General features: G+C 40.7%; 1 protein-coding gene across 1 annotated transcript; it reads left to right on the forward strand.

The window, feature by feature from the left end:
- Positions 1–5,672: 5,672 nt before the first annotated feature.
- On the forward strand, positions 5,673–23,680 carry LOC129238340 (histone-lysine N-methyltransferase SETMAR-like). The gene is made up of 2 exons (XM_054873370.1): positions 5,673–6,228; positions 23,613–23,680. Exons 1-2 carry the CDS (start codon positions 5,673–5,675, stop codon positions 23,678–23,680), a joined length of 624 nt encoding a protein of 207 aa, XP_054729345.1.
- The last annotated feature ends 2,980 nt before the right edge of the window (positions 23,681–26,660 follow it).

A 26,660-nucleotide genomic window follows, 5' to 3' on the forward strand; every position in this document is an offset into this window, starting at 1 on the left:
TCGATGTTGAAGCTATTAATACAGAGCGACTATCCATCCACTTAACAATGCACATCTTTCATGCTCATCTTCTCTTATGAATTCTTCGAAGCTACCTCTTCCCTTTTTTAACAACGCTTTGTCGTTCGATAGCTTTGTCCGAAGTTCCTTAGGCACTCTGTTAAGTTGAATAGTACCTGTTGCATATATACCTTTATCCAACAAATACTCGAGAATAGCTATAGAGGTAAAATAGCGGTGAATGTATATCTCACAACCTTTATTGAGGTGTGTAGAAAGTTTTTTTACTACCGTACCACCAATTCCCAAATATTTATCAGGCTTTCCGTCGGACCATGTATTTGCCCCTTGGTATATAAAAAAGTCCAGTATCAAACCATCAGTCGATGCTAAAACAAAGTTTTTCAATCCCACTGGATTTGGTTTACCTTTTACGTATTGTTTAAGACTCGTTTTTCCTGAAAATGGAATCATTTGCTCGTCGATGCTACATTTATTGGGCTTAGGTACCGATCTACACTTTCCCAACAAAACGTCTAGTACTGGTCGAATTCTCCAAAGTTTATCTTTTTTATCCTCTTCGGTAACTGACATATTGTCAACAAAATGCATGGCATTTCTCAACTTGAAAAATCGATCTCTAGGGATTTGGGTGATAGCTGCAACTTTTATTTGAGGTCGATAATACATACATACGTATCCTCTGAAGTTTCATGCACCCCGCTATAATATGAGCGCCTACAAGCTTTTTGTACTCAGAAGGAGTTGCGTTTAAACGGTTGTTGTTTTGATGAGCATATATATTACTTTTTTCTGAAACCAAACTCCAGAAATCGTCGTTGAAATATTCACAAAAATAATTATAAGGTGTCCACATCTGTCTATTTTCAACATCCCATTCAAGTTCGTCAGGACAATCAGAAGAATTGTTAACGTTTTTTGAAAACCATTTAAATTTTCTGTTTTGTGTTTGCTGCCGAACTTCGGGTATGGAAGGTTCTTCTTCATCGAATAATTCCGAGGTTGTTTCCTCCTCCAAATCTAGCCCAATTTGCCCCTTCATATCGTCTTCATCATCTGACATTCCCTCAACATCACTTTCCAAGAGTATATCGAAAATTTGCTGCTCTGAAAGTTTACTTGCCATATTTATACTAATACGTTACAAATGTGCAGCTGGCTGGTCATGAGAAAAATTGCCAAAAATAACGGTATTAGAAGAAAGTAATTGAAAGAATTTATAGATTACCTTGTTAACTATAGTTTAAACAATAATATTAAATATTATTTCGATTTTTTCTGCTTCACAATTTTGAAAATTTGAAATATTTTGGCTTACTACTTTACTAAAAATGTTTTTCGTTCAGGTGATGAGACTCAATGTGCTTTATTTTACAGTATTACCAGCTTTGAGAAAAAGTGTTTACATTTTGGTACAAACAATATGTGCAGCTGGCTATACAAATGGTTACTAGCCCAATAACTGTTTTAAAAAAGTTTCACGAGCATTTAAAATTTGTCCAGTAGGCTGCACGTGAGGAACGAGGAGGATAGAAAAGCTCCTCACAAAAAGCCATCTGCCATTACAAGGCGGCACAAACTGGAAGATCTCTGAATTTGTGGGAAAATGCCAAGAGGGATGCCACAAATTGTAGGAGAAGCCCGGCCAAACATTCAGTAAAGTATGTAGGCGCCAATTATATAGACATTGCTCACTGTGGACAATGAAAATTAAAAAATGTATTTGTTATAAAGGTTTTTTTGATTGTATGCCAATTTCCCAATTCATTAAAAGCACACAAATTATTTCTTCCTACTCGAACTAATTGTCGCCACATGTATGAGACCTACCTAGCGCACAGTGCGGCCGATTCCCAAAAAGCTGGCCAAAAGTCGAAAAAAAAACAGTTCCTAGATAGAGTTTTTTTGTCTTTGGGTTGGCTACAGTAATGCCTTGAGTAGTGAAAACGGTTCATAGCAACGTCCTGTACCCTAAATATCCTCTGTATTTTCAGTCGCAACGTGGCCTTCGTTTGAGCATCGTATTACTGTCGATGAATAGTGAAAGTTGTACACATTTGAAAGATTTTGTAATGGAGTAAATTGAACAAAACCAAATGGAATCATCTTCTCTGAAAACATAAATTAACATGCATCTTGATTATGTTCTAGAATATACGATATTTCACGTGAGGGGGTGGCCAATAGGGGTGGAAGGGGGCGGATTTTCAAAATTTTAAGATCAAATTCGTAATCAGCGACCCCGACAACCCCCGAGTAAGAAATTTTGAATCAATTACTTAATTTTTTTAGTTTTGGGCAGCTTTTCGGGAATCGGCCGCACTGTGTAGCGGGGTAATGTACCCATATTCGCTGGACAGCTCGTCATTCTATCGCCTGCGATATTCGCTGTTGTTGAGGCACAAAGTTGGGTAAATCTTCTTTTAAACACTCCAAGTGCCGCCTCATCAATTGTTGTCATCGTCCCTGCTTCTGTGACTTATGTATAATAGAAAGAGTATGATGAAAGGTTCATATAGAGTGTTTTCTGCTTGCCGAGCGAGGTCTTTACTTCTAATTTGCCTAGTAAGCTCAGAGTAGCCCTTGTTTGTGTTGGAAAGAGTATCCAGAGGATTTCAAAGCTGGTATTACTACCGCATATGCAAGAAGCTCGTCACAGCAATGCGCAGGCAACAAGCAGGGTTCCGGTCACACTGTTCTTGTATCGACGAAATCAACACGTTAAGAATAATTGTTGAGCAGTCGGCAGAATGGCGCGGTGGCGTTACACCTCGTTTTCGTTGACTACAGTACCGTTTTCGACAGCATTAATAAAGGAAACATCTGGGACGCCCTATATCGTCGAGACATTGCGTCGAAAATCATCCAGCTAATTAAACCCCATGGTTCAACATAATGGAAGTCTATCGTCCACCTTTGACTCTATATCTGGTGTTCAGCAAGGTTGCCTAATTCTTTCTATGCTGTTCCTAATCGTGCTCGATGACGTGCTTTCAAGATCTGTAGACGGATGCCGCTGTGGCATATAATGGAATTTCAACGAAGAATTTGAAGACTTTGATTACGCTGATGACTTCTGCCTTGTCAGCAAAGCATTGCAATATGCTGCAGAAGCTCGATGTTTTGGTGAAGCAATCAAAGAAAGTCATACTGAAGATTAACGGGGAAAAAACTAAATACAAGCAGTAGCTGTAGTGTTATGAATTCCAGCATTCAAAACGTCCGTCCGTGGAAAATATACTTACCTGGGAAGTGTAATTTCCACGGACGGAGGTGCCGCAGACGACATACAAAACAGCGCGTTTGCTCAGGTGAACAAGTTATGGAATTCTACATCGATTTTCACACAGACACAGCTGCGTATTTTCAACTCAAATGTGAAATAGGTCCTTTTGTATGGCTGTGAGACCTGTCTCATGACAGACTCGCTCGCAAATAAGCTGCAGTTTTTGTCAAAAAATGTTTACGGATTTGGTGGCCCAGAACAATCAACAGCAGTGAGGTTTGGGCGAATTGTAAGCAGAGACCCATCCAGATTGAAATAAAATAGAGAAAGTGGAGGTTGATTCCCATACTCTTCGAAAGGATCCCACGGATATATGCAGCCAAGCGCTCGATTGAAGCCCGCAAGGTAGAAGAAAAAAGAAGGTCGCCCTGGTGCACTTGGAAGAGTACTCTCGAAAAGGAACTCAAAGCCGCAGGGAAATCTTTCAAAGAAGACAAAGTCTTCGCGAAGGATCGTGACTGTTGCAAGCATTTTGTAGGGGCCCTATGTCCCATCTGGGATATTAATTATTATTTATATATACATTATTTTTATTTTATTATTTATATACACGTTTTTTTGAATTTTTGTTTGTTCAGTGTAATAGCATATACATTTCTTCATAGTAAAAGATATTTGCCTACTTACATTGAATACTTCAAACCCATGTGTAACTGCATTCAGCAACATTTTCATTCGTGCACGAGCAACATGCTGCCTCCATGCACCACCACCTTATTTATTTTTCACAGCCCATTGAATGTTGCCACCACACACACTCATATAAATACCTATTAGCAACGCTCAACAGGTGTGTATATTCGAAAAATTGGTGTCATTGTGCTCTAAGTTTGATGACATCATTTCAGAGCGCATTGTTACCTTCGCGCGCTTTGCAACACATTCGAATGGCCAGCAACATTGCCGGCATTCGGCAAAGAAATGGGGGTTGGTGTGTGAGTTTGTAATATACACACATTCATGCTGTTGTTGTTCCAACTATTGCACAGTAAATGCTTCAGAAACAGGTTTTATCAAGAGAAATTATTTTGCGTGCAACTTTTCGAACTTCCAATTGGAGTTTTCTGTGGGAGAACATTCTAGTAAAATGTATCTACGCTTAGATGGTGAGCAGCTTCATTATTGTGTAGATACTTCTGTTGCCACAACATGTTTCTTACTGTTCATTTACCCTACATTCGGTCATTGCAGTTGTTAATATCCTGTATCGCTGGGGTACGAGTAAGAGCAGCAAGTGGAAGCAAAATTTTCTTACAAACTGTGACTTATGAAGACACTGCTTTCATAAATTTCAGAATGGGTTTTGTTTTTTTAATTTCATAAAAATTTTAAGCCTATCAGTACGGATGTTAATTGTCTACTGCGGTTAACGGAATGAGAAGGCAGTTAAATTGCCGCCAAAGTTATCGCCGTCTCAGACAAAGGTAAAGTTAATTGACTCAATACCGATATCGGTTTATGTCAAAGTGGCTTACGCCAACTTGATTAAAGTGGAATTTTTGACCTTTACAAAAATATAGAAAATGCTATCTGTAACTTCACCAGAATTAAACACCGCCAGTCTAAGCTTCGCATTTAAAACTAAATGGCTGAGTGATATCTACACTGGCTGATACTAAATGTAGAAAATTGACGTGAAAATATTAAAAAAGTGATTGTGGATAATGTAGGGAGCACAACAGAACATAATAAAACCATTTCGAAAAACTTTCTATGTCACAGATGAACCGAATTTTATGGTACATTCTTAAAAAGGAGATTTGTAAACAAGTTAACAGGACGTTCAATAATGTGTGTGACTGACACATAGATGGCGGCACTAGTACTAAATCAATATTTTTTTCGAAAGTTGGCAACCTTTCTAGGCTTAGTGTCAAAATCATATGTTAATCCGACCATTTGTTAACAAGTTACATTGCTTTAAGTGACGCTACTTTTGAGTTAAAAAAAAATGAATTCAAAGCAATTCCGTGTGCTGATTTATCATTGTTTTTTAATGAAAAAAAATACTGTTCAATGCCAGGAATGACATTATTCGGACTCTGCTCCATCAAAAAGAAGCATTTGTTATTGGTATGCCGAATTCAAACGTGGTCGTACAGACACCGATGACATTCCATCTACTGGAAGGCCAAATGACGCTGTTATTCCGGAAAACGTTGAAAAAACACTGAAAATCATTATGTCCGACCGTAAAGTGAAAGTGAGGGAGATTGCTGACGTTCTAAAGATATCAGCAGGCAGTGTGCACACCATAATACGCGAACATTTGGGTATAAAAATGGTGTTTTCCAAATGGGTGCCGCGTTTGCTCACACCGGAGCAAAAACAACAACGAATCGATGATTCAAAGAGCTGTTTGGACATGTTTACGCGCAAGAAGTCGGAGTTTTTGCATCGGTACATCACAATGGATGAAACATGGATCCACCATTTCACTCCAGAGTCAAATCGGCAGTCTGCTGAGTGGCATGCAGCCGGTGAAAGCCGCCCAAAGCGACCAAAGACGCAGCAGTCGGCTGGCAAGATTATGGCGTCTGTATTTTGGGATGCGCATGGAATAATATTCATCGACTATCTCCACAAGGGGCAGACCATCAACAGCGACTATTATATAGCGTTATTGGAGCGTTTGAAAGACGAAATCGCAAAGAAACGGCCTCATATGGCGAGTCACAAATCAATGAAAACCATGGCAAAATTGAACGAATCGGGCTTCGAATTGCTTCCCCATCCACCGTATTCTCCAGATTTGTCCCCCAGCGACTACTGGCTCTTCGCAGACCTCAAAAAGATGCTCCGTGGTAAGAGATTTGGCTCAAATGATGAAGTAATCGCCGAAACTGAGGCCTATTTTGAAGGCAAAGAAAAATCGTTTTACAAAGGCGGTATCGAAAGATTGGAAAAGCGTTGGAATGATTGTATCTCCCTAAAAGGGGACTATGTTGATGAATAAAAACGAATTTTGGCAATAAAATTGTTTTTTAATTAATTAGTCACACACATTATTGAACGAAGGTATATACCACTTTTTTAATTTCAGATTTCGCTGGTGTCAAAATATTTCTAAAATATTTATTTGTGGTTTAGACTTTCACTGATGGTTAGAGCAACTTCTTTGTTCACGAAAAAAATACATTTCAGAAGACGCTGGATCTGGCCCTATCTTTTTTAATTGAGTACTCCAGCACTCTGGCTATTATCGCGCGAGCAATTAACTCTGTAACCTCATAGACATATTGATTTAAATTAGATTCGTTTGCACTTTGACGTCATGGCCTTTTATGCCCTTTACTTATCACAGTTCCTCATTCAGAGCCAGTTTCCTTATTAAACCCAGGATAAAGCTGAGTTCGATTCAGCTTAAGTGCCTTTCGTCTGGCTGCAATTGGCGGAGATACCTCAATCTTCTCCGCTCTGTAGCGACGCATTCAAGGAGAAGGTGCATTGAAGTCTCCTGGGATTGGTCGCAGAAACTATCCTCATACCACATAACCTCATACGCTGCCTCAGTATGAGTCCGAGTTTCATATTTTAAAATATGTAGGTATATTTGCAGTTCGTCGAGTGAGATGTTCTTTTCGAATAGTCACCAGCGATGTCACAGAAGTTCCGCCTAGTGTGGCCCACTGCTCGCTTATATCATGCACCGAAGTCAATGACGAGCTTACGAGTGTTAGAAGAAAATATGCGGATTTGCATATTGTAGCAGCAAAGTTGGTGAACAATGAGCCTGCAGGCCTAAAAAAAATAGTAATTAAACATAATGCCGCCGTAGCCGAATGGGCTTGTGCGTGACAACCATTCGGGAGTGCTTCGGTTCGAGTATCCGTGCATGAAGCTCAAATAGAACAATATCGGGCGCCTCTCCGTAAGCGATGGCAAACCTCCGAGTGGGCTTAAAACTGTAGGTCCCTCCACTTGTAGAACAACATCAAGGCGCACGCACATCTAACAGTACAAACACCTAACAGAAGTGTATGCGCCTATTATTAATTTATTTTTAATTAAACATAAGAACAGAAAGTCCTTAGTTTCCACCTAACTTAGCTCTTCACGTATGTTCAGTATCTGCAGTGTCTACTTGTGGTGTCAGAGGAAATACATAGATGCTTGGTTGGTTAGAGTGGTGATTCATCCAGAATCCAACTAACGCATCCGCACCATTTTGTTGCCACATCCTCGTGATCAACTCATTGAACGGTTATTTATAGAGTGACTACTAATATATCCAGTCTGTGTGGTTTAAGAATCTTATTAGGTTGTTGACATCTAAGCCAGGGATTTGTTCGAGACTCTTGAACGGTGGTTTGTCAAGGATTTATATTTGCTCCTTCCATAAAGCAGGGCATTTAAGGAAATTAAAGGAAGTGGAAAATCGGTTCCAACTGTGACAAAGTGTGGATTGAGAAGTACCCATTTCGCCTGCTTGTTCCTCGATAGACCAGAGGAAGGCGATAGCTTCCTTGCGAATTTATAACACAAGCAAAGAAAGAGTTGGTCACACTTCATATTTTACTGGCATCAGTTTCCTCGCCAAAAAATAAAAAAAATTACTGACGACCATTTTCTAGGTTAGTAGTTAAAAGTCGGTTAGGTTAAAAATAACTTTAAGAAGTTATTATAACTTTAAGATTGGCGCTGCCTTTCGGTTGCTTTTGAGGAAGGATGTATTGCTGTTGCTGTTGATATAACACCAGAAGACTGCAATCGTTTTAAGGAATGTAACGAGATTGATAATCTTTAACCGTTTATAGAACGTTATCATTCCGGTAGGGGTATAGAATATGACAACTTTCAAATATCGACCGCAGCTTTGTATATCCTCGAGATTGGTACATATCCGAGATGTGCAAGATTTAATAACTCCGCTGCATAGATACGGCTCGATTTCAATAATGACCTGGGTTGTGCCCACTTTGCGATCATCGATCATTGTGGTTTATTGGCATGGATTTGCCATTTCAGAAAAGTCCACAAGAAAGCAAAATTCAGGGTTGAACCGCAAGATCTTGAAAGTCAATTCACGACAACTCTGCACTAAGATCTTTCATGCAGAAGTCTCATCTGAGCTTTCGCTATATGGCAAGTAGCGCTGTCCTGCTGAATACACTCGACATCCAAATTAATATCGTTAAATTTGGGTAAAAAAATTGATTGCCATTAATATATATATATTAGGGCGGGTAGATTTAAAAATCGCTCATTGCTCTGTGAAAATCGTATTCTAGGGATCAAAATAAGAAACTTTGCCGAAGGAACCATACCTCTAAAACGAATTCTGATGTCCCCCAATTTGGGTCGAACGAAAAATCCCACTTTGACCCATTTAGAGTGCTCCAATCGAGTCCAAATGTATGACCGACCCCCACTAGCTTTGGACGGCCGATCCACCCATGCCAGTGGTACACCCCCTGGAACTCCCCTGGGGGGTTCCCCATACAATCATTTCAAAATATCACCATTTTTGGCCTTTACATGAGAAAAGAAACTAAAAAGTTGACCCAAATTGGGGGACATCAGAATTCGTTTTAGAGGTATGGTTCCTTCGGCAAAGTTACTTATTTTGATCCTTAGAATATGATTTTCACAGAGCAATTTACGATTTTTTTGCCTCCCCACAAATCGACCTGGCCTAATACATATATATAATATATGTATAACCTTATTAACAACGTTTTCAGTGCGCTAGGAACTAGTGACCCCATCTGCCTGAAATTCGCACCAAAAAGTAACTTTTTGTCAATACATTAACACCTCGCGAGTCTTGTGTGAAGTAAGAGTCCTCTTCTAAACGGTCTGAAGGTCAGTCAGCTAACACACCGCGCTCTCTATGGTCCTCGGATTTGACCTTCTAATTCTCCTTCTTCGGTTCTTGATTGGCGCGATAACCGCTTACGCGATATTGGCCGAGTTTAACATAGCGCGCCAGCCATTTCTACCTTGTGCTAACCGGCGCCAGATGAAAACACCAAGTGAAGCCAAGTTTTTCCCAACCTGATCTTTCCAATGCAGAGGAGATATTCCTTTTCGTCTGCTACCACCAGCTGGTACCGCATCGAATACTTTCAGAGCCGGAGCGTTTATATTCATTCGGATGACATGACATAGCCAACGAAGTCACTGTATCTTTATTCGCTAAGCTATGACTATGTCATCATAAAGCTCATGCAGTTTATTGTTCCGTCGCCTACAATACTCGCCGTCAGCAACGTGCAAAGGCAAAAAAATCTTTCGCAGAATTTTTCTCTCGAGCACTCCCAGGGATGCCTCATTGGATGTTGTCATCGTGCAAGCTTCTGCGTCATGCGATAGGAGGGGAATGATTGGAGTGTCATATATATCCCAACTCAGTTGGATCATATACGGATAAAGGCGTGGTGCCGAAATCGGATTCCGGCGAGCCCGAAAAAACAATTGGTACGACGAGGAATATCATGCTGCCGCAGAAAGAAAGGGTGCCCCCTATAGAGCCACGCTGCGATCGGGCGCAACGCGAGCCATGTAGGATCGCTACAGAGAGCTAAAAAAGGAAGAGTGACGTATTATACGAAAGAAGAAACGAGAGACCGAAATACGTGAGTGCGAAGAGCTTGAGATGCTGGCCAATAGGAAGTTCGGCGGCTTACAGAAGGTTTTAAGACCGGGACGTTTTCCTGTAAGAACAAAGACGGCGAACTGGTGACTGATGTACAGAGCAATCTTAAATTATGGAGGGAACACTTCTCGAACCTGTTAAACAGTGACAGCTGCGCATGTCACAGAGAATGTGAAGATCCCGATACCCCAATCGACGATGACGGAATTGACGTTCCGCTACCCGACCATGACGAGGTGAGAAAAGCGATAACGCGTCTGAAGAACAACAAAGCCGCGGGCGCCGACGGACTGCCGGCTGAGCTATTCAAACATGCGGCGAGGAGCTGGTAAGGTGCATGCATCAGCTTCTATGCAAAATATGGTTGGATGAAAGCATGCCTGCCGATTGGAATTTAAGTGTGCTCTACCCAATCCATAAGAAGGGCGATCCTGCAATTTGTGCCAATTACCGCGGGATAAGTCTACTAAATATCGTCTATAAGGGTCTAGCGAGCGTATTGTGTGAAAGGCTGAAGCCCACCGTCAACCAACTGATTGGACCTTATCAGTGTGGCTTTAGACCTGGAAAGTCTACCATCGACCAAATATTTACAATACGCCAAATCTTGGAAAAGACCCACGAAAGGAGAATCGACACACACCATCTTTTCGTCGATTTCAAAGTTGCATTCGACAGTACGAAGAGGAGTTATGTGTATACCGCGATGTCTGAATTTGGTATCTCCACAAAACTAATACGGCTTTTCAAGATGACGTTGCTCAACACTAGCAGTGCCGTCAGAATTGGGAAGGACCTCTCCGAGCCGTTTGATACCAAACGAGGTTTCAGACAGGGTGACTCACTGTCGTGTGACTTCTTTAACCTGATGTTGGAGAGCATCGTACGAGCCGCAGAACTTAATCGCTCAGGCACAATATTTTATAAGAGCGAACAATTGTTAGCGTATGCCGATGATATCGACATCATCGGCCTTAACAACCGCGCTGTTAGTTCTGCCTTCTCCAAACTGGATAAGGAGGCAAAGCGAATGGGTCTGGTGCTGAACGAGGACAAAACGAGGTACCTCCTGTCTTCAAACAAACAGTCGGCGCACTCGCGCATCGGCACTCACGTCACTGTGGACAGTTATGATCGAGGTTGTAAAATACTTCGTTTATTTAGGAACCAGCATTAACACCGCTAACAATGTCAACCTTGAAATCCAACGTAGAATCTCTCTTGCCAACAAGTGCTACTTTGGACTAAGTAGGCAATTGTGTAGTAAAGTCCTCTCTGGACGAACAAAACTAACACTCTACAAGACAACATCCGATGAAGCGACGCTTGGAGTGTTCGAGAAAAAGATTCTGCGTAAGATTTTTGGACCTTTGCATGTTGGCAACGGCGAATATCGCAGACGATGGAACGATGAGTTTTATGAGCTTTACGACGACATAGACATAGCGCAGCGAATAAAGATCCAGCGGCTACGTTGGCTGGGTCATGTTGTCCGAATGGATACAAACGCTCCGGCTCTGAAAGTACTCGATGCGGTACCAGCTGGTGGTGGCAGAGGAAGAGGAAGGTCTCCTCTGCGTTGGAAAGATTAGGTGGAGAAGGACTTGGCTTCACTTGGTGTGTCCAATTGGCGCCGGTTAGCACGAGAAAGAAACGACTGGCGCGCTTTGTTAAACTCGGCCAAAATCGCGTAAGCGGTTATCGCGCCAATTAGGCGTGGTACAAATAGCCGCGTACTTATACTTGGCGCGTAATTAACTATCTATCTTCATAGGCCAAAGCAATGTTCCCAGCTTATCTGGTGTTATTTGTGACGTACGAGTTGGCTGATTTTTATGACCATCTTCTTGTTTCCATTGCCTCCCGAGGGATGATAGTTACAAGAACTAACTTTTTCGACCATTCGACGCTTCATGTTCCAGAACGCGTCCAATTTGGGGCAAACCGAATTGAAGTGACGCACAAACTCACTCGGTTTCAGAGGCCGCTTAAACAGGCAACGATGAATAAATAAGATTAGGAAAGTCTATCTTCGGATGGTGCTTTAAATAGTATAGGTCATCTCATGCGTTTCTCTTCACACACAGCGGTTTAGTAGGCAGCAAAAAACTAGTATAGAATATTTATCACCAATACAACCATACTCACATACATATAGGTATACTTATGTATATCATAACATCAAAAGGGTTCGTGCAGCATTGCCATTTCATATTTTCATTTTAATATTCCCACTTAGAAATATTTGTTGTAATGCGTACTACATAGGTAAACGAATTAATTGCAGTATTGCATGCATCCATGCAACCATAAATCAGTTTGTGGAAAATCGCATCAATTCCATTTCGCACAACAAAAACAGAATAAGCAAAAAGGTGGAATAATGAAAACTATTACGTTTTAACAATGGCGGTGGTGATAAACAATGACCGTTATGTGAGTAAAAGAAGCGCCGCAGGACAACTGCAACACAACCACACAACGTAATGAAACAATTTAATTTATGATGCAAAGGAAACAAAATTTAAGACAAAAAAAACAAGAAAATAAATTTGCGAAAAACTACACATAACGAAATATAAGAAGTTAAGGAAATGCAATAAATAATAAAAGGACTTTTGGGGTGATAAAACAAATAAAAAAGTGTCAGTAGACAGGAAAGTGCAGGCAAAGGAGAAGAAAAATATTGTTGAGTAAGATATGAGCGCATAACAAAGTAGCGAAAAATCATAACAAAAAATATTAACAATAAACTAAAAAAGGAAATGAGCAGCACGCATTTAAGGACATTGCAAGCATTGCAAGTGGAAGTTAGTAGTATTCGCTTAAACACCACAGGCGTACGCTTCCCACTTTCCGCTTCTTTGCTACTGTTTACAAGCGCTTTTCTTCAACCTTAAGCTTAAGCGGCTCGAAAGGAGCGAATACGAGCAGATAACAAGCGTAGTAAGGGTTACAAAAACCACATTAAGCACAAAGGCAGTGGGAAGCAACAAAGGCAATAACAATAACAATAATGAGAGCTGGCAAAAAAAAAAAACAAAAAAACAAGAAAAGAAAACAAAATCGCAACAGTACCACTGAGCATCGAGTTGCAGCGTTGACAGTTCTGCATGGTGGTAAGTAGAAGAGAGATATAAAAATATGTATGTATGTATATATGCGCGTATGTATGAATGCATGCATGATATGATATGGATATGGATATATGTTGCAATAGACAAACGTTTATCCCCTCGCATATAAATCACATATCGGCTTCGCTTGGTAAATTGCCGGCTTCACAATACAAACGCTGCGTGCGAGCGTGATAAATTGCACTTGCCGTGCAGAAAGGCGCACAAATACATAAATATATAGTATGTGAATGTGTGAAGCACTTTACGTCATGAAGATAGCTGCAGTGGACAACCAAATTACTCGTCGAATATTCTAGTTTAAGTATGTACTAGTATTCGAGGAAAAAAGTGTCACTAGTTCCAAAGTGACTAGAATCGGACCAGTTGCAAATTTATCAGTTAAATGTCTGCACTGAAAAATGCAACAATTCAGCGTGAATTTTATTTGTGGAAGCACTTCTATTCCAAATGTTCAATTATATGCTTCCTGTGAAAAACCAAAGTATTCAGGAGACATTCTATTTTTAGTTCAGTTCATGAGCAGATATTTAATGGAAAAAGTGTTGATAGTTACAGAGTGTCTAGAATATGACTCCCTGCAGTGAAAACGAAACAATTAAACTTGAATTCTATTTCTAGAAATGCTACTAGTTCCGGAACAGTTGCAAAAGTTAAGCAATCATATATGTATGCTGTGAAAAACCAAAAGAAATATGTATGTACATATATAACAGAAATTCTATTGGTAGTTCATGAGCAGGTATTTGATGGAAAGAGTGACTAGAATCGGACCAGTTGTAGATTGACTACTTAGATTCATGCAGTAAAAAATTAATCAATTCAAAGTGAATTCTATTTGTAGAAGTCCTACTAGTTGCAGGGTAACTAGTTACGGACCTGTTGCAAAACGTTCAATTATATGTTTGCTGTGGAAAACGAAACTATACAGCAGACATCATATTTTTATTTTTTTTTATATTTTTTTTTCATGAACAAGTATTTGATGGACGAAGTGCTAAAAAATCCATAGTGGGTAGAACCGGTTCAGTTGCAAACTGACCAATTTGATGTTTGTAGTGGAAAACGAAACAATTCGGCGTGAATTTTCTTTGTGGAAGTGTTACTAGATCCAGAGTGACTAGTTTCGGATCAGTTTAAAACGACCAATTATATGCTTGCTGTGCACAAACTATTGAGAAGAGATTCTGTTTTGTTTTTTGTTTAGTTCATGAACGCGTATTTGATGGAAAAAGTGTTACTAGTGCCAGAGTGACTAGAATCGGACTAGTGTACAATTCACCAATTAGATCTCTGCAGTGCAAAAGGAATCAATTCAACATGAATTCTATTTCTAGAAATGCTACTAGCTCCAGAGCAACTAGTTCCGGACCAGTTGCAAAACACTTGTAGGTATTCGGTTTTCTTCACATTTATGCGCGTTCCGTTGTTTGTTAATATTTCATAATATTTCTCTATTTCAATAATATTTTTCCAGGCAAGCGAGGTCCTTATTAATTAAGACAAAGGATATTGCATGGCGTAACGGGTATTTCATGGCGGTTTGCCTTCAACATTTAGATGATCCATAACAATGTTAAAAATCAACGGGCTGGTGCACTCCGACCATAACTGGGAGCCAGGTGTACATACTTACGTGGTGGCTTCGTGGTAGATGTCTTGAATCAGGTTGATGTATTGCTCTGGTATTCCTTTGGCTCTTAAAGGGGGAGCCTGGTTTATAGGTTAAAAAAATTATTTTTTTTTTTCATTTTAAGCGATTCCTAATATATTTCAGAATATTCGCACAAAGTTACAGAGCCTAATTCTCAATATTTCCGTAGATACAAAGCCAAATGTAGGCGAGCGTTAGGTAAATAGTTACGCTGTGACCGGACAGCTATAGTACAAACTTTATCTTCTTTTCTCGACTTTTCATTTTTATGATTTCTTTGAATTGGCGTACATGAATGAAAAAAAACTAATGAACCTTTTGAAATGAATCATAGCTTGTTCCCTTCAGTATTAAATTCTCTTCTATTTGAACTAACAAAATAGATAAAAAAAATTTTTTCAAGATTTTTATACCAAGTTGAAGTGAATTTTTTTTTTTATAGAAAGACATTTTTTTCTTTAAAACCTCCAAAAAGTTCAAATTTTGGAATTTCACTCAGTTTTCTTAGTTCATATAGAATAAAAATCATGATAATTAGAAATCTATTTGATTTTTTTGCTTTAGATAATAATTAGGAGCTGTATCTTGTACGCCAGTTGGAAACTTCAGCGTTGCAGCGCTCTACCAATTTCTATGTTAAACATTTTTTTCAACTTATTTTCACCAGTACAAAAATTTTTTATACTTTTTAAATGTTCATTAAAAGATAGAAAGAAAAGAAAGATAGCAGTGCTAAATTAATTTTTTCCTTAAAAAAAAAAATCGCAAAGAGATGCAATTTTTAAACCTCATTAACCAGGCTCCCCCCTTAAGGGCAGCCACGCTAACACTCTTTCAAAGAAATTTAGGCACCATTTTTTAATTAAATTTGTTTATTTAAATTTAAGAGGCAAGATTATTTTGTATTCAAAATATTTATGGATGTTTTTTTTTCTATTAAAAACTGGGTGTTGGTAATGGATAACGGTTGTACGTGTTAGGCTAAGGACTTTATGCACTGCGACCAGATGGATCTATTAGTATTGCAGTATTGCGAGGAATCGAAGCAGCTCCTTCGGAGGGAGTATTTGTAAGTCTTCATCCTCTAGTAGGTATGAGCCAAGGATTCTGTGTCTCCTGTGACCTAATACCTTACAATTGGTGATTAAGTGTGCCATGGATTCCACTTTACCACAGCAGAACCTGCATAAACCAGTGCTAGATCGTCTTATTTTATTGAAATGTTTATTGCAGGCAAAGTGACTTGTAAGTGCTCCACAGAGTCATCTGGCACCAAAGTCTGCCTTCTCGTTTCCTTCGCATTTCTCGTGTCCCGGTATCCAAATCCGGGAAACCTGATTGACAGTCGGGTGTTAGACAAAGGTATAGTCAACATCTTTGTTACCCTAGCGTCACTATGGATTAAAATTTAACTTTCTTAAACTCTCATTGCCTGTGTGTGACACTCGGAACTGAAGGTTCGAGTTTAAACTCGATGTGAACATCGAAATACGTGCATTTCCGTTAGTCACTGTGCACCCCGATCCGCCCATACATTATCAATATATCAATATTATCGACGTTTTCCTGATACATTATCGCATATCTCCTTGTTGCTGCATCCTACAGCATCCTGCTGCATTTATTCTGACTGATTTTTGCAATGCGTGCACGCGACGCATCAATTTATGTTCAAAGGTAAGTGTGTATGTGTGTGTGTGTGAAAGCACACGCTCTGCGCGCCCAACCAATTCATTTTCGATTTGTATAACGATTTCATTTTTCCTGCCCCATTTTCTTCAGCAAGCATCTGGCATCTTCTCCGCTTCTCCCTCAGCATTCCTTTTACGTGCTTGCAAGTGTATGTGTATGTGCATGTGTGCCTGCGTACTTCTCGTTTCGCTTTCAGCTGCACAATTTATATTATTAATAAATATTTTCCAGCGTCAACAACAGGGATAACAACAATAGCAATAACAATCAAGTAACGCGCGTGTGCACTTGGCAGCGGCGCTATGAATGCGAATGAGCAGCAACAATGCGATAGTTCATAAATAAAAGAAAATCCTTTCGTTATGCCACCCAAGTCAAGCCGCGGCAATCGTTAGCACTGTAGCCGTGTATGTTGTTGTTGAAATAGTCGTTATTGTTGCCAAGTGGCAGCATGTTCGCACAACGCATCCGGCAGATAAATGTTAAACGAGCAAGTGCCTCGCGACTTTCTTCTCATCTTTGTCACATACGGTTTTTTGCCTACCCATCCGTCTCTGCAACAGTCATTCAGCTCCCTGTACAGTAGTTCGTCGCTTGTTTCATTGATGTGTCTATCGGCGTGTCGTTTGGTTTGTTGGTTGCATCTTCGTTGGGCCGCTTATCGTCAATTGCAGTCTGCCTGCACCGATGTTTTTGTTGCTGTTGCAGTTATTGCTACCACTGTGGAGTAAATCGTGTTCCTGTCAACTTTTTGCCCGAAGCAAATTTTGCACCACATCGAATTGCAATTGAAACGTTGTTGCGTGTCACGAACTGCTTCGCTGGTCCGTTGGCTTGTATGTTGTCTGAATGGCACGAGTCTCACTGTTGGTTCGCCTGTTCTGTGTGAAATAGCTACTATGAGTACATACGCGACAAGTGCATAGTTAAGCCAGAGTTCCCAGAGTTACCAAGGAGCTATCTTTGCAACCCTTTGTCACAAAAAAGTAGGGCAAACTCGAAGTAAATCGAAGGGTAAAGACTCGATGGTTACTCAATGCGGATAGAATCAGCAGGTTTTGAACGCTAATCGTCGATTTACATTTAAAACTCTGTCAATAAAAACCATACGTATGGCGCTTGGACGATGACAATATCCGATGAGGTGTCCTTTGGAGTATTTGAGAAAAAGATTTTGCGGAAGACTTTTGGACATTTGCACGTTGGGGACGGCGAGTATCGCAGGCGACGAAACAATAAACTATATGAGCTTTACGGCGGCATAGACATAGTACAGCGGATAAAGATGAAGAGACTTGGCTGGAAACGACAGGACTTGGCTGGAAACGACAGGCGCGCTTTGTTAACTCGGTCAGAATCGCGCTAAGTAAGAAGAAAAAGAAGAAGGGCTACCAGGGACAAATTACCCTTTTAGACGTCAAGGCACCGTTGAAGATATTTTTCGTGTCAAACAACGAAAGAAAATGCGTACGGAATAACTAAATGAACTTCCTGGAGGAGAGATGCTCTTAATGAGGTACTTGTCTGAGTCTAAGTTTACCAAGGATTCTAGAGCCACACAAGAAACTCCATACTCCATACGAAGATAACAGAATATGAGAAGATAGAAGAGTTGAACAAGATATTGTATCTTTGCTCCACTCTAGCTAAACTGGACGAATCTAGACGTTTTACTTCTTTATATTCTACAGCTCTAATGAAGCTGGATAAAACAACGACTGAGAATGAAAACCATTTCATCCACCCATGTCTCTTACTGAGGATTAAAGAAATTATATTAGCTGGCCATCAATCAGTAGGCTGAAATCATACGGATCTCATTTATCAGCATGCAAAGTATTCTCAAAGAAATGTTTGACACGAAGAAGGTTTATACGCAATAAAATACCGATAATGTTAACGGTAGCACACAAGAACGAGTGGCTTCGCATTTCAATAGCAAATCTTGTAGTTTTCCAAGTTGATTTGGAAGCTACATCCCTCCAACAGTCCATGACCTGAAAGAGACCTTCATTAGCGACCGCTAGATATTAAAGGCTTGAAGCTTTGCAAGAAAGATTATGGCGTCCGTTTGTTGGGATGGCGAGAGAACTATGACTACTTGATTCTAACGTTTGTGGCGAAAACAAGATCATAACCTTCCGTGACCCAGCAGTATATTAGCACTGTCGGAATGAAAGCACCACGGACAGCAACAGGATACACATTGCATGGCAGAAGATCAAATGACGAAATTAGAGAGATTTCTGATATAACAGACGCTGTATAAGAGGAGGGGAAAAAAATGAGGAGAGATCATGAATGAATATGGAGAACCCATGGCAAGTAATGACATCAGAATGTGGAGTGAACGCTTGACAAGTATGGCGATGAAGGGCGGAATAAGACACATTAGACCACCCGGACGGCCACCGAAGAAGTGGTACGAATGCTGGGCATCCGAATACACTGAACTACGGTAAAAGTTATCCAAATATATTGTTGTAAACAGGAATTTTCCTAATTAAGCTAAAAAGAATAAGCGAAAAGAAGAAGGCTTAAACTCCGCTATAAAAGGAAAGAAGGAACATAAGAACTTTGAATAACTTTGGCAATTGGTTTTCGACTTGTTTTACTTTGACTTGCAGTAAATTTTAATCATGGAGGAGCTTTTCGAAAAGTAAGCGACTCACTGTGAGCGATGAACTGGCAAGACAGTTCAAAGCGGTAGAAATAGGCTGTCTCGAAGGTTTGCGCAAAAGGGATATCTTCTTGTTGTTTCAGAAGCAGGCCGTTGACAGATGGACTAACATCGATACGTGCAAAATAACACCATAAATGTGGCCCAACTTCAACAAATCCAAAATTGAAGAGTTGGTACGTGAACAGCAATCACTTTTGGAAGATCCTACCTGGGAGATGGGTGGCCGTACAACAATATATGCTGTAATCAAGAAGAATCTAAGGAAACATTATTTCACTATCCGTATCGTGCGTCTCATTAATGAACGTGCGGCCTGGCAAAATAATTCTATCACCTTCAAACCCGAATCCCAGGTATGATACACTAGTGGTCCGCAATTAGAAGATGGTAGAACAGGGGCGGGAATCAATGGGCCTAAAATCAAAAAAAATCGATTCCAATGGGTCTCTACCCATCTATTTTCCAAGCAGGAATGTATGCCTTTGAGAAATGTGTGAGGGAATGTTTCCGTAGACGAACGAGAGGAACTCACATCCACATACTTTCAGATAGTCAGGCGGCTTTGAAAGCCCTTCTATCAACTACAATCACCTCAGAAATGGTACATACCTGCCTGAATCTTCTCAATACGTTAGGGAACTTCAATACATTCTTACTGGGTTGGGTTCCTGGACACGGAGGAGACGAGGGAAATTGAATAGCGGAACATCTAGCAAAAAAGGGGCAGGACCTGTTAGGGGCAAGGTCCTGAACTTTTCTGTGGACTTATAAAAGGTCATATCAACGCAACTCTTGAAGGTGGGATGTGAAGAAGTTCGTTGAATACTGGCGAGACTCTATCGGTGAGCGAAAAGCGAAACAATTCCTAACGTGGGACAGAGAAATTCCTGATAAGCTACCTTTACTTGGCAAAGTGTACTTAAAACTTTTAACTGGTTACCTCACAGGTCAATGTAGCCTGAGATATCACTTAAACAAAATTGGCCTCTCTCAGAACATCATCAGCCGATTCTATGAAATGGACATTGAAAATTCAGAACACAGTCTTTGTAAATGTCCTACATTAGGCAGAAAACGGCTACAGCACCTTGGTGGTACTGCTGTGCCTCCATTAAACTATGGAATAATAAACCCCAGAATGTGCTAAAATTTATAAAAATCCTTAAAATTTAGAACACCTCAGCAGGCTTTGCTCAATAGATCTATTGTAGCCTAATAATAATTCGTGTTGTGTGAGTGCCCAAATCTGGGACAAAGAAAAAGCAATGGTTCTACAAGTGATGTATCAAAATGACATCTTTTGAGCTAATTGGGCTTGGGCTGTGTCACTCAGACAGCACCACCAGAGTGAGGCACATTTCGTTCACAGTGGAAGAGGAAACACAAAATTGTCAGTTATGGTTCACTGAAAATCCTCGAATCGTACTTGAACAACCTCTTTATGATGTTCAAGTCACTGCTTGGTGTGGTGGGTGCGCAGGAACATTGTCAGGTAATTATTTTTCGAGAAAAACGAATAACGTAACTGTCAATGATGGCCGGTATCGATCTATGATCACCGAGTTTTCGCAGCCATAGATAGGTAGGTAGGTCTGGTGGCTACCAATATGACACACTTAGATCAGTTTTGGGTGCGCTGTGAAACCACTGGAACTTCGCCTTACACTATGGAATCCCTTTTAAGCCATCCTGCAGCTTTTATAAATGAGTTTAACTTCGTTAGTTTAAAATGTGCCATATACGCTACATCTACTTAAAATACACTACTAAGCATGGAAAGACTTCTTGTAGCTAATCCTTCTCTCCCACTAACACTATAACATTCCTCCTCCTCGGGTGATTTCCACCGTGGGACCGCTGTAAACATTTCATCAAGGTGGACCCGCGTTTATGTCTATTGACACAACCAGGTACCTGCGTCCAGGCCCTTCTCTTGTAGACGTATGGAGATCTTACGTCAGCGATGGTATCCACTTCCCCCACTGTTTTCATGTGTGGTTCTGGAGGAAATGGAACATCGGAAAATTTGCGATAGCGTCTTATCTTCCGTCTGACATTATTGTGAGTGATTCACTCAAGTATCTGTGTTTGTCGTCATTCTGTCCGGAAACAGTTCATCTCCATTTCGTAATTGCAACTGTAGCTGCTGTTGCTGGGTCTTGCGCTCCCATTCGATGAATTGGAGTCGTAGAATGGGCTTTCTGCCAGCTGAAAGCGGTGGAGATATTCCATAAAGCAGCCATGACCGGTGAGTATCTGCGTAAGGTAATAATCAGTTTCACCATGCTTTCTATTTACCCACTGCTCGAGATGTGATATTAACTTGTACGTGCAGCGCCCTTTAAGTGACTCTTCCCATCTTCTTTGCCACTCATACATAGATCGCTCTCGTTCGATGGCTTTTTCTGTTGCCGTTGGTTTAGCTCCTTGCTCGCTATAAAGGCGGCGAAGCTCTCTTGCGTGAATATCAACTGACAATTTTCCGGCTACAACACATATTGCATCGTCTGATACCGTTCTATATGCACATGAAACCCGTAATGCACTCCGCCTGTGTGTGCGCACCACTTCACGCATGTGAATGTTCTTTGCTTCAGCCCATACCGGTGTCGCGTAGACTGTGATTGAGTCCGCGGCTGTTGATAATAATTTCCTTCTTTCCCCTTGTGGACCACCTATATTCGGTAGTATTTTTGTGAGAGCGCCCATTACCGCCGCTGCTTTGTTATTAACTGCTGCTAGATGTTGCTTAAAGCTCAATTTCGTGTCGATCATTACTCGTAGGTATTTTATTGCCTCCTTTGAGAGTATCTCGTGTCCACCAACGGAGAGTTTCATGGTCGCCTTTTTCCACCACCAGGGCTTTCTAAGTATTCCTGGAGCCGATCACATATGATACGTTCTAATATTTTCCCTGTTGTGTCCAACATGCATAAAGCTCTGTATGCGGCTGGGTGATCATGTTGTTTTCCTGGCTTAAGTAGCAAAATTAAGCGCTGTAGCTTCCATCTCGTTGGAAAGGTTCCTTGTTCTAGGCATGTGGTATATAAGTCCGCAAATATTTGCGGGTTTGCCCGTATAGCTACCTTTAGTGCATTATTTGGCACGCCGTCGGGACCAAGAGCCTTGCAGTCTTTTATGCGTTTCAGCGTTTGCAAAATAACGTCTGTTGATACTGGTGGAACGTTTCTGCTTGTGTTGACAGCATATTCCTGATCACTACTTTGTGGGGGAAATAGTGCCACTACTACATATTTGCTCTAAAAGAATCGGACACGTTGGCTGTGGTGGTCTTGGCCCTCTGACGTTTCGCATCACAGTTTTATATGCCATGTCCCAGGGATCGTCGTCTGCACTGTCGCGCATTTCCTTAAAGCAATTGTTTTTGCCGCCGTAGCCGAATGGGTTGGTGCGCGACTACCATTCGGAATTCACAGAGAGAACGTTGGTTCGAATCTCGGTGAAAACATCAAAATTAAGAAAAACATTTTTCTAATAGCGGTCGCCCCTCGGCAGGCAATGGCAAACCTCCGAGTGTACTTCTGCCATGAAAAAGCTCCTCATATAAATATCTGCCGTTCGGAGTCGGCTTGAAACTGTAGGTCCCTCCATTTGTGGAACAACATCAAGACGCACACCAAAAATAGGAGGAGGAGCTCGGCCAAACACCTAAGAGAAGTGTACGCGCCAATTATTTATTTTTTTTTTTTTTTTTTTGAATTGTTTTTGCTATTCCGAATTGCCTTCTTAAGATGAATTTTTTGTGTACGATATTCTGCGTGCCGCTCGTTATAGTTTGGTCGATGGCGCGCTCTTTGTGTCTTTGTTCGTGCTTTGTTGCAGGCTTTCCGAAGGTCGGCTATTTCGTTAGTCCACCAGTAAGCAGGTTTCCGTTTGTTGTTGTATCGACACCTCGGCATCGACGCATCACATGCGAGTTCTGTTTATGCGGCCATTTGTTCCGCCATATTTTCTGCACTCCCGCAGGAAAGGGAGGCGTTCTCCCAAACTGATTTAAACGCTATGGGGTCGAATGCCGTTCGTTTACATTTTTGCTGCCACTTTGATTTCACAAACTGCTGCGTCTCCCTGCCTATTTCAATAACTATAGCTAGATGATCACTATGCGTGTATATAGATTCGTCTACTCTCCATTTGATACTTCTCGCCGTTACTCAGTCTGCAAAGGCTAAGTCAATTATGGAGCGCCATCTACTACAATCAAACGTGTATATTCCGGAGGTGTTTAGGAAGACAAGACAGGTTACGCAATGACTGGTTAATACACCTATCAAAGTTCTTGCATTCTCTCTCTTGATTGCGATAATTGATCGAGGAAAATCAGTTGGAGGTTCATTAGCTCCAACAGAATGGCGCAATGTTTCTTCGGCGGCTTAGCTCCAAAAATTAAAGTTTATGCATTTTTCAATGTTTAATATTCTATGTTTTTTTATTGTACATTTTATAATATTTATTTCATATCCAATATTTTAACATTTTTTATAAACAAAATTGCTACCTTTTTCCCCTATTCTATTCAGTTTCGAAACTTGGCATCTCTACAATGAATAATTTCGCACCGAATGCGAATAAATTTACAGCAACGTAAACGCATAACATTTTCCGATAGATTTGCACGTGCTGTGCGTGAAATTCGCTAAAACAATGATACACTGCATCAGCGTCAACTGTGCATTAATGTGTTGCACGATAAGCGGCAGCTGCGAAAAGTTGCATGCAAACCACAAAACCGTGCCCCTGCAAGCGGAGACGACTATTGACTAACTAACTGCATGCATTGTGGAAAGATATCTAAACTTTGGTGAGAACAACATTGCCATTGCATGCTCGGTAAACGGTTGGGCGCCTAAATGATCGCTACGCTTTTGCAGCAATTTGGACATAACCTTTGTCTGGTTGCTATTTTCACTTTGTTATGCTTGTCAGCGTAAGAATTTATGCTTCTTTCGTGCTTGCAGCTTTGTTGTGACAACCATTTGCAGGTCTTTAATGATTGGCCACAAAATTCAATAATGTTCGAAAAATTCGATTTTATAATAAACCAAAAAAAACGAAAAATTGTCTCTGGTCATTTTATAGGCAGCAACTATTCGGCGGTTCAGCAATTCAACTATTTATTGTTTTATTGAATCATTGATTTATTTAAAGTGAGCTCTTTGGATGTGGGCGTCACTCGCCAACCATATTCGCGTCGACCGCCTCGGCGACACCCCTCACTGCATTTCTGCCCACGAATGAATGCCCACTTCCTGTTGCATGGTTGGCAATTTTTAAAATTAATAGTTTTTAAAAACAGTTCCAGTCATCAAGTCTTTGGTCAGCGAGCACCCCTCAAGCGTGTGGTCCGCGCACGTTCTGCCAACTTTCCGCATGGCTACCGCACATCCCCACACACACACTCGTGCATGCCTACATTGTTGACCTTTGGCTCGTGGCCAGCTAAATGGATGCGTGGAAAAACAAACACACAGCCACACAAACAAGCGCACAGCAACAGCGAGTGGTTAAACTCTCACGGCAGGGTGCCAGCATTTATTCAATTAAAAAGGATTTATGCGCCTGTTAATTTTATAAAAGGATTTCTTTGGGGTTGCATATCCCTTAGCCTTACTTTGCAAATATTCGCCAGATTCGGAGATAAACGAATATTCGTGCATACCTACAAATACCTGCAGATGTCACAAATACTGACGAAGAATGTTTATAGTATACACACATACATACATACATTTTCGCCACAACTATCCCAATATACACACATACACACGCGCACGAACTCACTGCTAAGCTCATCCCTTTCACCAGAGGGCGATTTGCTTCCCAATCACTTTTGGTTTCTCTATTTGGTTAGCCCTTCTTCGTTGTTGCTGCTGGTTTGGTTGAAGTGTAAGCGCATTTACTGGTTTTTAATTGTATTAAAATTCTTTAAAATTTACGCCCAGCACATTTAAATATTACACAAAGCTAGCAATTTCTATTCAAATGGTCTCCGGTAGGTTGAGATGCGCATAAATTACGAAGGTTAGGAGGGTCAGAATTATTGCTTCTTCCCTAAAGGGAAAACTATTTTTTTTAATAAGATAAATTGTTTGTGTAATTAAATAGGATTTGAAAATATCGAAAAGAGGATTCATTTAAGTATTAGATTTCATTTCAATTAAAATATGAGCTTCAAATTTCATTAAGTGCAGATATTACATATTTCTGGGAATAACTTGAAACGGAATTCGCCAACTTATAATTTCTGTATTTTGTTTTTCCAAGTACACTGCGACGCCTAATATAAATTATATTGCTTGACCGCGAACCTATAATTGCAGGCTTCTGATGAGTTTGAAACTTCCTCAGGCCTTTTGTGCCACATCACCAATAGATTTTGAATCTTAGCCTTGTGTATGAGTCTTCGTCTTGAGAGGGCTACGCATTCGCAGAAGACGTGTTTTGGTGAAAATAATTGAGAAGGTGTGCTCAATAACAAGCCGTTTGTCGGCTCCAAGGGAATTTAACAGAATCAGCTGATGGGCTGACGTAACAGACGAATTGAATTGAATTTGAAAAGGTCGAGCCAAGGAGCACCAGGAGATTTGGTGTCTCCTAAAACACTCAGGCTAAAGAGCCCATTGTATTTATAGCTCTGGAAAGGGGGGTGGATAGTTAAGGAGGGAAGGAGAAAAGTATCAGAGAAAGAGATAGGAAAGAATAGAGACAGAGATAGAGATAGTTAGTCCTGTGAGAATTTTCCAGATTCTTTGGTAAATCTGTAAATATCCTCCAGTTTTAGAGAACGAATATTACTCATTCTCATGACATCGGAACCCAAAACTCGTAGCCTTGCTTTAGCAAAGGCAGGACACTCACAGAGAAAGTGCTCGGTCCTATCCGCCTCCTACAAGCATGACAGGCATACCGGGCTCTCGATGATTCCAATGGTGGTCATGTGCTGACCCCATGGGTTGTGTCCTGTAATGATGCCAACCATCAACCGAATATCTTTCGTTCTAAGTTTTAGTAGAAAATTTGACAGTTTCCTGTTCGGACTTGTCACAAAACACTTTGCAGTTCTGCAGCGTTCTAGACCGGACCATCGCTCTTTATGTAGATTGCCTACATAATCGCTGATCCAATTCTTGATTCCTGCGGGACTGATTCCGATTATTGGCTCTGGCCCCTGTGGGGGCACCGCTGATCCACGGTTGGCCAATTCGTCGGCAATTTCGTTTCCTTGAACACCGGAGTGTCCCGGAACCCATATAAGTACAAGCCTGTTTTGTCTTGCGACAGAATTAAGCTTCTTCTTACAATCTTTGAGGTTTACTTCGCGTTCTTCAGGGCCTTCAATGCAGCCTCACTGTCACTGAAGACTCCAATCTGTTTCCCGCTCCATCTCCTCTCGATTAACATTAACGTAACAGAGGATGTGTTTGTGATATACGAAAAAATTATCATAAGCTCTCTTTATCTAGATGTAGACGCCTAACTGATGGTCTTCTCACGATGGTTGGTCTTCTACTTTGCTTACCCTGGTCGTGAAATTATCACCCAGATAGATGCGGCCGCTCTTGGGATAT

The sequence above is a fragment of the Anastrepha obliqua genome, chromosome 2 (assembly GCF_027943255.1).
Source record: "Anastrepha obliqua isolate idAnaObli1 chromosome 2, idAnaObli1_1.0, whole genome shotgun sequence".
Classification (NCBI taxonomy): Eukaryota; Metazoa; Arthropoda; class Insecta; order Diptera; family Tephritidae; genus Anastrepha; species Anastrepha obliqua.